Source organism: Bos indicus, chromosome 3, assembly GCF_029378745.1.
Source record: "Bos indicus isolate NIAB-ARS_2022 breed Sahiwal x Tharparkar chromosome 3, NIAB-ARS_B.indTharparkar_mat_pri_1.0, whole genome shotgun sequence".
Classification (NCBI taxonomy): Eukaryota; Metazoa; Chordata; class Mammalia; order Artiodactyla; family Bovidae; genus Bos; species Bos indicus.
This window is the reverse complement of record NC_091762.1, coordinates 34,271,851-34,283,399: the sequence shown is the minus strand read 5'-3', so window position 1 is coordinate 34,283,399 and position 11,549 is coordinate 34,271,851. Positions and strand designations below refer to the sequence as shown.

The 11,549-nt window shown below is 38.7% G+C and overlaps 1 protein-coding gene across 1 annotated transcript in view; it reads left to right on the top strand.

The window, feature by feature from the left end:
• Window positions 1–404: 404 nt before the first annotated feature.
• GNAI3 (G protein subunit alpha i3) overlaps window positions 405–11,549 on the top strand; it is a 44,593-nt gene continuing 33,448 nt past the window's right edge. The window contains exon 1 of the mRNA XM_019956901.2: window positions 405–655. Coding sequence (XP_019812460.1) covers window positions 538–655 — 118 coding nt within the window. The 5' untranslated portion in view covers window positions 405–537. The remainder of the gene's footprint in view (window positions 656–11,549) is intronic.

Sequence of the window (11,549 nt, the reverse complement as noted above, 5' to 3'; positions counted from 1 at the left end):
TTGGTCTCAGATCTCCACAGCCAGAATTTAACTGCGTTTTCTGGCCAGTGAAAAATTCCCAGCAGAAATTCCCGTGCGGATTGCGGGCTTTTCTTGGGAATTCCCATTCCCCACGCCAATCGGCCGTGCGACCTCGGGAGGGTGCCTTGAACCGGAGAAACCAGTCCCTGGTATCTCTATATTCATCCAAATAAGACAGCCAAAAAGGTGAAAGGGGACTAAAGTCGAGCGGCGCCCGGTAAACTCGACAGGGCCGCCCTACAACTCGGAACCGACACTCGGCGTCCTGGTCTCTCTCTCTCCGTACTTCCGCTTTTGGTCACGCCTCCTTTACCCCAGCTAGGGAGGTCGAAGAAGTAACGGCCGCGGGCGTTGCCGGAAGTGTCGTAAAACGCCGGATATCCGGTTCCTCTGGGCGCTCTGGGAGCTGACGGAGAGGGCCGCCGCCCAGCAGTAGACTCTTCTCTCCGCCTGCTAAGCCGCAGTCTCCGCGGTTTTTGAGTGAGCCCCGGCCCGGTCCCTTCTTCCGCCGCCGCCATGGGGTGCACGTTGAGCGCCGAAGATAAGGCGGCGGTGGAGCGAAGCAAGATGATCGACCGCAACTTGCGGGAGGACGGGGAGAAAGCGGCCAAAGAAGTGAAGCTGCTGCTACTCGGTGAGGGGCTGGGGGCGGGGCTGGCGGGGTGGTTTAGAGGACCCAGGCACTTGAGAGTCCTAATGGGGGGTCGGGCCGGGCGGGAGAAGAGGACCCCGAAGAATCTGGAGGGCGTGACGGACGTGGGGCGGGGTGTGGGGTTGGTGGCTGATGCCGGAGGGCGTGATGAGGGGGTGGGGTTTTGGGGTTGTAGGAATTAGGCTGAAAAGAGGGTGTGCCACCATGCTGGATTGTGTTTAGCGAAGGAGCTTCGAAATGTGGTCCAATAGGACATTGAGACTGTATTGGGAATATGGGAAAAGCTCATAAAGGAAGAGCTGATGTTAGAGAAGGTTTTTCAAGGGAAGGGTTAGAGTAAGTTGGTGTTGAGGACGGGAGAGTGTGTTGGGCTTGTATAATGGACTGTGAGTTTGGAGCGTGGTGATACTTTATGACAGATTAGAGCTGGGGTGGGGGTTTGAATAATTAATATAAATAGAGAGGGGGTCTTGGACAGAGTGGTCACATAGGACCCTGTCATTTATTAGAGAGTGGACATTTCGAGCTCTCGCTGAGGTGGAGGACCCCTAGAACATAAAAGAACCCAGGAACATAAAAGTGTATGGTTGAAATAACTGACAAGTTCTCAGGTGTAAAGGTAAAGAGTTTGAGTGTAGAGGCTGTGTGTACTTATCCACTATTTCGTATTATTTTTATTTTCTTAAGGTTTTTTATAACTCCTTCCATTGTTTTTATAAAGGGGGAGCTGGTGTGAGCTGAGGATATTTAAGGACTGGCTTGTTTGAGGTTTGTGGCATAGGATGTGATGATGACAATAGGTTACACAGTGGGAGTTGATGAATATTTGCTAGGGATGATGTGCAGTGGGAATGCAGTTATCTTAGGATAAATTATGGAATTGGACTTACTGTAAAAGATGATTGTGACAGACTTCTTTTGAGCTGGGCTTTTTTGTTTCTTCAAACGAAAAATATTGGCTTCAGGAATTACTGTTTATTTTACTTGACATTCGTTTTAAGTAGTTTTTATGTACAGTCAGATGCATTTTACTCAGCCTAGTTAGTTTTAGAATTTTTGAGAGATTGTTTTCTAGAAGCTCAGTGAATCATATAAAATACCCTGATGTCAGCTTACCAATAAATCAGGCCATATTTTTTCTTCACTGTTAGTATTTTCTAGGGATCTGTTAGGGAAGAGTAAATGGAAGTAATGGTTTCTGTAAGCAATAGAACTTTGCTTTTTAAAACAATTGATTTTTGGGAAAAAGAAGTTGCTTTAGGAGAAGTGCCAAATTTTTATGGTGTGAAGCTCCAGAGGACAGAATGTACCACCATAACCCAGGGTTTATTTTGTACTCTAGGGTGTTCAGGGTGCCCATGCTAGTCTTTTCATGTTAACGTATTTGGTAGTTTGTAGGTTGCAGGAGGCCTGGTAACAGCTTTTTGAATAAAGAAAGGAAGTTATGCACTGGAGTTTAAGCCTTCAGTTTGAATTCTTGATCTTACAGAATGTATGAAAAAAAAAATTGAAGTTTCAAACTGCTACTCTTCCATAGAACAGGTATCATTTGTGAATGAGCATGGTCCCTGGTATTTAGTAGATGCTTAAATATAAACTGTTAACCAGCATGTGCCAGCTACTGTTGGACATAGCTCCTTGGGATCTTTCAGATGTTTGATATGAACTATAGTACTCAAGGCATTAGCATTGTTTCTATTGATCAGTTGGTTATGAAAGTAAAGGTGTGTTTTTATCTTCTATGATTATTTTGGTTTACATTCATAATCAGAGATCCCCTCAGGATATTAGGCTGTTGTAATACATGACTTTATAAACAGTGCATTTAATTAAAACCAAAATGAAACATATGATCACTTAGGAAATTTCAAAAGCAGTAGGTAAAAATCAAAGTACTACAATATTTGATTTTACTTTTTAATCAATTTCATTGTTTTAAGTAATTTTTTTTTTAATATTCTTGAGCAAGTTAAATGAACAGATTCAAGCAGGTTGCAGAGAGAGATGCATTTGCTTGAGTCATGACATAACACATGCTGCCAAGTCGCTTCAGTCGTGTCCGACTCTGTGCGACCCCATGGACTGCAGCCTACCAGGCTCCTCCATCCATGGGATTTTCCAGGCAAGAGTACTGGAGTGGGTTGCCATTGCCTTCTCCCGACATAACACATATATGAAATTAAAATTATCTTCTTTGCTATTTCTATAAACAAAATGCACTTATCACAGTATACAAATAATTTTGCTGTTGAATACCTCCTTTGATATACATGCAAGTCATTTTTACTTCCTCTGTGTAAAACTATCAAATTTGGTCTAAGTTGCAATCATTGTTATTAACAAAATGAATGTTACCAATTAAAGTTACTATAGAAATTCAGGAGGAATGCAGTATTGTACCTGTTTTGTTACTTTTTGTTTAAATTTCTTTTAGATGTGTTATTGAGAAGCTCTTGATATACTGTCTAATCATAATATTCTGTAAAAAAACAAAATTATGTTATACAGGGCTTCCTAACCAGAGTGTAGTGCATAGGAAGGCTTGCAGTGTGCTGTTTGCAAATGTTTTATGGTTTTGAATTTTTAAATCATTTTTATGATTTTAAATCATTTTGTAACTAACTTTTCAAATTTCACAGCAGTTAGAATGATATTTGAACATTTTTGGTATGATTCCACCAGTACACTTTCTGAATTTGGCAATCGAAAATATTTGATTTGGAAGATTTGTACCAATTAGTGTTTAATATCATCTGTAACATTTTGTACTTTATTTTTCATGCCATAATTTTATAATATAAAGAAAATGTATGTTATTTTCACCAGGTCTCTCCAGTTTACGTTGGTAATCTATACAAGTATTATAATTTTAAGCATGCAGCATGATGTGACTAAAGTTGGGAATCGCTGGTATAATGGATATGAGCAGTGCTTTTGGAGTCACATAAAACTGAATTCAATTCCCACCTCCATTTACTAGCTGTGAGACCCAAAGCATGTAACTTAGCCCTAGGAGTCTTATTTTCACATATAAAGTGGGGATGTGATACTTATTTCTAAAGTTCAAATGAGATAATATATGTAAACTGTTTAGCAAATAAATACTAACTAAATGGTGACTTCTGTTATTACAATGATTGGAAAACATCATTTTAGTTGCTTTTTTCAAGGGTGTTTCAGACAGATATTTGATTATTTTTCAAATTTTTTTTTTCAAATATTAATGAACCCTTTTCAAAGACCTTCAAAGAATTTTAATACAACTCTTTCGTGGTAGAAGGCATTAAACATTATCTTTTAGTTTTGTGGGTTATTGAATGATCTACTCCTGTGCTATCTCGATCCATTTCTTGATAGTTCCCCTTAGCAGACCTTGAGAAAGCATTGTTACACAAAAAGAGGTTAATGCTTTCTTCTTTAGGATTTTGCTGGTAGTGGCAGGGCAAAAATTAAGTTGCATGCAGAGTATTAGTTAGTTAGTTAAAGTCGCTCAGTCGTGTCCGACTCTGCGACCCCATGAACCACAGCACGCCAGGCCTCCCTGTCCATCATCAACTCCTGGAGTCCACCCAAACCCATGTCCATTGAGTCGGTGATGCCGTCCAACCATCTCATCCTCTGTCGTCCCCTCTCCTCCTGCCCTCAATCTTTCCCAGCATCAGGGTCTTTTCAAATGAGTCAGCTCTTCGCATCAGGTGGCCAGTATTGGAGCTTCAGCTTCAACATCAGTCCTTCCAATGAACACCCAGGACTGATCTCCTTTAGGTTGGACTGGTTGGATCTCCTTGCAGTCCAAGGGACTCTCAAGAGTCTTCTCCAACACCACAGTTCAAAAGCATCAATTCTTCGGTGCTCAGCTTTCTTCACAGTCCAACTCTCACATCCATACATGACCACTGGAAAAACCATAGCCTTGACTAGATGGACCTTTGTTGACAAAGTAATGTCTCTGCTTTTGAATATGCTATCTAGGTTGGTCATAAGTTTCCTTCCAAGGAGTAAGTGTCTTTTAATTTCATGGCTGAAGTCACCATCTGCAGTGATTTTGGAGCCCAGAAAAATAAAGTCAGCCACTGTTTCCACTGTTTCCCCATCTATTTGCCATGAAGTGATAGGACCAGATGCCATGATCTTTGTTTTCTGAATGTTGAGCTTTAAGCCAACTTTTTACTCTCCTCTTTCACTTTCATCAAGAGGCTCTTTAGTTCCTCTTCACTTTCTGCCATAAGGGTGGTGTCATCTGCATATCTGAGGTTATTGATATTTCTCCCAGCAGTCTTGATTCCAGCTTGTGCTTCCTCCAGCCCAGCGTTAGACTACTACTAAAAATCTTTTAGTTTGGGGGCAGATATCTCTGATAAAAGTAGTTCATTCTCTTACAGATGGTTGGTAAAACCGCGGACCTTGAGCTCTGTGCTTGTCACTCTGCCTCTCCGCCATGGTGTGCTGCTTCATGCTCTAGTTGCTTGGAAGGGAAAAGGGAGTGGATGAGTCCCTGCAGATATTTCCTCTTTTTCTTCCAACCCACTCTCTCCTTCCACAGGGTCTTTCACATCATGCCTTTTTTAAAAAAACAAAAAACCTGGGGTGTGTGTACTCCTTAGGGCTTCAGAAGATCCATAAACTTTATAAAATAGTTAGCAATATTTGTGGTTACATGGGGTTTTCTGGAGAGAAGAACCGTATCTTCATCAAGTTCTTCTATGATACGGCCTAACCTCCTTAAAGTCTGTCACCTTTGGACCGGAACATCAGTAGCTGGGCAAAAATGGGACATTCAGAATGCAAAGGGAAAACCTAGCACTGAAAAATCTTTTACCTCTTTTCTCTAAAGGTTTTTTACTTGGAATTTTGAGAAAACCGTTTTCTGTGCTTTAGAGGGCTTCTCTTTCTACAGTTCCCCAGTGGTTAATGAACTGCTCACTGCCACTTGCCTCAAGTCAGTATATCCAGTACAGAACTTGCCTCCCCTCTTCACTTCTCTTCCCCAAATCCACCTCCTGTGAACCTTTCTGTTCTGGGATTATCATTCTCAAAATCACCTACCCTGAAAACTAAACTTTTTTTTTTTTTAACTCCTGGCTTGCTCTTATCCATACAATCAGTCAGTTGCCAAATTCTGTGACTCAGTTGTTAACCAGATTTTTGTATTTCCTGAACCAGTAAAATGATTTTTTATGTTATTGACTTGACTAATGTCTCCAACATTATATTTTTCTTAGTAAACACATTTTTTTAACTATTCCAAGCACCATCTGTTATGATTACTATTTTAGTTTCCTTTCCTCCATGACACCTTTTTGATGTTCTGAGTTGGATATGATGTATCCCTCTTTTTGAAACCTCATAGTACTTTTTATGCTATCATCTACCTTATATTATGGTTATTTGTAAACTTAGCAGCTCCTAACTATGTATGGCCTTTGAGGGCTGAGTGAACTTGGTGTTTTTATATCTTTATATCTGCTGCAGCACCTAATATAATGCTAAGGTGTTTTGCCTGTAAGAAACTCATTCATACTTGTTCCAGTCAAGGAGGTCTTTGTTGAAAAGACACAGTAGGCAACTTTATAGGCATCAGACATCCAAGGATAGATAAGAAAGGAAATACAAGCAGGTTGAATGCATGTGGAATGTAATACATGTCCCCTCCCCCCATTTCTCCTAGAGACTGGTCACTTGCTCTGCTTTGTTGGTAAGTCACCTCTTCAGATCAGCTTTCTCTGCTCACTCAGGACCTCTTTGCTCCTACTTCCCTTCCCTAAGTCTTCAATTTTGACTTACTGTGATACCTCTGGCTCACACACTGCCTAATCTGGTAGTTCAGGTGCTTCATATCGTCTGACTCAGGTTCCCAGGATTCTCATTCTGGGTTCCTGGAAAAGAATATCAGATTGGCCCATCCCTTTCAGGTGCCTACCTGTGGTGGGAATATGGCAGGGTTGTGGGGTATCATGAGTTTCATAAGGCTGACCCTTTCAGGGACTAGGTGGGCCAAGTTCTCTATTAAAAAGGCTTGGCTAGAGAGTTAATGTTTAATAGATGATAATGCCTAGCAAAGAGTCGGACACGACTGAGCGACTGAACTGAACTGAATGCCTAGCTAGTAGACACTCATTAAATGTAAGCTGAACTTAATGGAATGAGATGAATTGAAGAGCTAAACATATCATTATTTAGTTTTTCTTTAATTCACAAGAGCATGGCTGCTAATTTTCAACATCAAGTTGTCATTTTGTGTAGTTGGGAGATGTAATTAAATTCAGCTTCAGGTAGATGCAAGATTTTAAGCTCCCATTATCAACATATCCAACTCAGAGATTTTCTTTCCAGCTGCAAGGGGGTTGAGTTCAATCCCTGGTAGAGGAACTAAGATCCTACATGGTGTATGGCAAGGTCAAACAAAACAGCAACACATCCAACCAGAGTAGTTAATATCACTTGAATTTAATTACCTTTTATTTTTATTTATTTATTTATTTTTAATTTATATTTTTATTTTTGGCTGTGCTGGGTTTTCATGGCTGAGCGTGGGCTTTCTTTAGTTGTGGAGAGTGGAGACTACTCTCTGGTTGCAGTTCACAAGCTTCTCACTGTGGAGCGCAGGCTCAATAGCTGTGGCACACAGGCTTAATTGCCCCATGATATGTGCAATCTTCCTGGACCAGGGATCAAACCTGTGTCCCCTGCATTGGCAGGCAGATTCTTAACCTCTGGACCACCAGAGAAGTCCTACCTTTGATTTTTAATTCAGGAATTAATTTTCTTAAATGCATATAATCAGTTCAGAATCTATGCATCATTGTCCCTACTTTTTCCTGGCTAACTTTTCCCTCTATTATTATTAATTTTTTCCCTCTCTATTATTTTTATGAGCACCAGAAAATTGTCCGGAGCTAAGGGAGAGGGAAAATGGACCATTTTTCTCCTTGTTAATAACCTTGCTTAGAGGTTTTTGTTAGAGAGTAGGTAAAAACATTTGGTAAAGAGATTGCTCTTAGATTTTAGTTATCCATGCCGTGTCTTCTTCTGTTTGGTTTTATTTGGAAGTGGGGCTTGTTAGGAGAAATGGGAAGGAAGATATGCTTTAAGTATTCACGAGCTAGAATATTAGCAGTAAAGACCAAAAAATTAAAACGTGGGTCTTATAAGAATTGTCTAGAGCAGTGGACACTAAATTTGTTCAGATTACCAGTTTGTGGTATGTTGTTGTTGCTGTTTAGTTGCTAAGTCCTGTCTGACTCTTTGTGAAAGTCCTGTCTGACTCTCTGCAACCCCGTGGACTGTAGTCCACCAGGCTCCTTTGTCCATGGGATTTCCCAGGCAAGAATACTGGAGTGGGTTGCCATTTCCTTGTCTGGGGGATCTTCCTGACCCAGAGATTGAAGCAGGCACCTCCTGCTTGGCAGGAGATTCTTTATCACTGAGCCACCTGAGAAGTCCATAGGGTAGGATGAATTGGGAGATTGAGATTGACATATATACACTATTGATATTATGTATAAAATAGATAACTAATGAGAGCCTGCTGTGTAACTCAGAGAACTCTACTCAGTGCTCTGTGGTGACTTAAATGAAAAGAAAGGAATCCACAAAAGAAGGGATATGTATATGTCCCGCTGATTCACTTTGCTGTACAGGAGAAACTAACCCAACATCGTAAAGCAACTATACTCCAATAAAAATTAAAAACATTTGTTTTGTAGTAAACAGAATACAGTAGACTAGCACTAATAAAATCCATCTATTTGGACTAGTAACTCAATTGAGAAATAGGAGATAGCATGTAATGTAGGGCAGAGACTGAAAACTGGAAGAGCAGTCCTCATCTCTGAGCTTCATTTTCCTTTTTCTGTACAGTGAGGTCCAACTTCAGGGGTCCCTTGTCTGTGAAATTAATATTGTCAACTAGATGGAATATTTTAGCAAGTTATTAACAAGGCTATATTTGTGTTATTTCTCTTTTTCTTGAGTCTGATTGAAAGTAGTGTAACATAATAAAGCTGTTTAGGAAGATAGTTAAAGACAAGTTTAAAACTTGAAAGACATAAATTCACGAAGTACTTGTATGTAAATATTCAAGAGGATATAAATAAATTCTTCTAGTATTTGATTTTCCTACCTATTTTAATTATCTTCATTTTGTCTAATTCTTTATCAGTGTTGGGCAAGTTAGAGTTATCTTTAAACTTTTATCTATCCAGGCTATTGTTTTACCTACGTAGCAATCATCCGTGTCATTTCTGTAATTCAAGCTTCTTGAACTGAATAACAGTGTTAGGATCACTGTTTAATTGTTCCAGTTTTGATGCAGCACTGTATGTAAATGGAATACACTATTTTTGATGTCTTGCTATTAGGTGCTAACAGAAATGAATATATCTGATAAGAACCAAGCAAAGAAAGGATACCAGAAAGACCAAATTTGTTTGACTTGTACCTGAATAATGGCCTAGGTGATCTTTGAAACAATTTTCAGGAGGATACAGTCTTGTGTTTTCCTTTTGGATATGCCGCACAGTTTATGGGATCTTCGTTTCCAACCAGGGATTGAACCAGGGCCCATGGCACTGAAAGCGCAGAGTCCTAACCACTGGACTGCCAGGGAGTTCCCAGATACAGTCTTTAGACATGAGTTTCCTTTGATTTCTGAATTTAACTTAGAAGATATTTAAAGTTTAAGACTTTTAAGGATTAGCTGAGATACATTGTCCTGTTACTTTTTTTTTGCTATAGTCACATGTCTGTATCTCAGATAGGTAAATGTTTTAATAATCATATAAAAGTCTTAAGTTTTTTGAGTGTTGTTAGTATTTTACATCTCAAAAAATTTTCATTGCTTAAAAGTGGACGGTGTCCTATTTTTTTAGCTGTTTGTATAAATCTGTAGCTGGCATGACAGGCATGTCTCACCAGGATTGAAACATATACTATTTGTATATTTAAATTGTTCTTGTATTTCCTGCTTTTATTCACGTGGCCTGCTGTTAACACTTATTACACTTGTAAAACAGGGGCCATTTAAATCAGACCTCTTAAAAATGAGCAGTATAACCTGATTCTTGTCATACTGTAATTAATCTTCCTGTAGTGATTGATCGTGCAACCTATCTACATTTGGCTAAATACTCAAAATTTCCTTTATCCTTTCAAGTTGGATTTTAAAAGTAAAATAGTATTCCATTGAATTCTGAGAACTTAGGAACATGTTATCTTTAAACATTGTATTTGGATTTCTGTTTTAGTCATGTATTGAAATCTCTAGTTTTTATAGGTTTATTTAATGGATAGTAGTTTATACTTAGATATGACCTTGGAACTTACCAATATAATTTTAGAATCATTAGGTTAAAAATATTTTAAAATCAGTTGAGGAGCAGCAAAGCTCCTCTTTAGTCACTACTTTTGAACTAATGAGGAAATGAATTTTGCCCTGTACCTTGAAGTTATGTTTTACAAATTACTGTAAATTACAGAAGGATTGTTTTAGAGTGAGATACCTTTAATAGAACATTCCCCCCTCTATTTACTGCAGTTAGAACATGGGAATTGTTAACTTCAGAACAGGACTCGGTTTGAAGTAATGATATAAATACTACAATGATTTATGTAGATATTGTAGTTCTGATGTATGTGACGTGATGGCACAGTTAAGACCTTTCTGTGCAAGTTATTTTAATATTGAGTTATGTATGTATTTCTGAAAATAAAAATTGAACTACTTCAGTTTAATGATGTAAGTCCTTTTTTTTTTTTTTTTTACCATTTTGCAGCATTAATAATTCTTCATGTTTAGGCTCGTTTTAGATTATTGAAAATAATTTCCTTTCTTTGTCTATATCTAAGAAGACACATGTGTTTCTTACTCTTTTATTTTTATTACAGTTGTAATTAAAGTCCACATTCATGTTCTCATTGATTTTGTAGTTTTCAACTTTTTCTAGACTACTTAAAAGTTTATTTAGTAAGCTTTTTGTTTGGGAATAATTTTAGGTTTGTAGGAAAGCTGCAGAAATAATGCAGGGAGTTCCTGTGTAGTATTTGCTTGATCTTCTTTAGTGTTGATGTGTTACATAGCTGTGGTTTATTTGTCAGAACTAAGAGATTAATGTTGATGCATTAATGTTAATTTCACACTTTATTTGAAGTTCAGCAGTTTTTCCATGAATGTTCTTTTTCTGCTGCATAATCCAGTTCAGGACAGTGCATTGCATTTAGTCAAGGTTACTTTTTATTAAGCTTTTTGGTTTTCAGTGTTCAGAAGGAGGCTTGTTTATTGACTTATTTATGATTAGGTATCTGATTGTCTTATGTGTACACAGGTACTTTGCTAGCCTGGAGATATAAATGAGAAATAGACAAAACTCTTAAGCAGTTCAAGTTGTGGAGATACACAAGTAAACAGTGGTAATGGAATGCTGTTATAGAAAAAATAGCCAGTTTTGGGAGGAGGGAGAGACATATCAGGGAAGTCCTCTCCGAGGTGACATTTGAGATAGACTTTGAAGGATAAATAGAAACTCTTAAGGCAGAGAGTAGAGAGAAGCACATCCAGGCAGAGGGAATAGTATGTACAAAGACTCAGAAATATGAATGAGCAAATAGATTTGCCCCGGAGTAAAGGGTTGGCATGGGAGGAGTGTAGGAGGTAAGGCTGGAAAGGTATACAGGGCATTTGGAGAGTATTGATTTGAATTTTTACTAGCTGTATTTTAAAAAGCTACATTTTACTGTCGCTAAGTAGATAAAGATTTGTTGTTGTTTAGTTCAACTTTGTGACCCCGTGGACTGTAGCCAGCCAGGCTCTTCTGTCCATGGGATTTCCTGGGCAAGAATACTGGAGTGGGTTGCCATTTCCTTCTCCAGGGGATCTTCC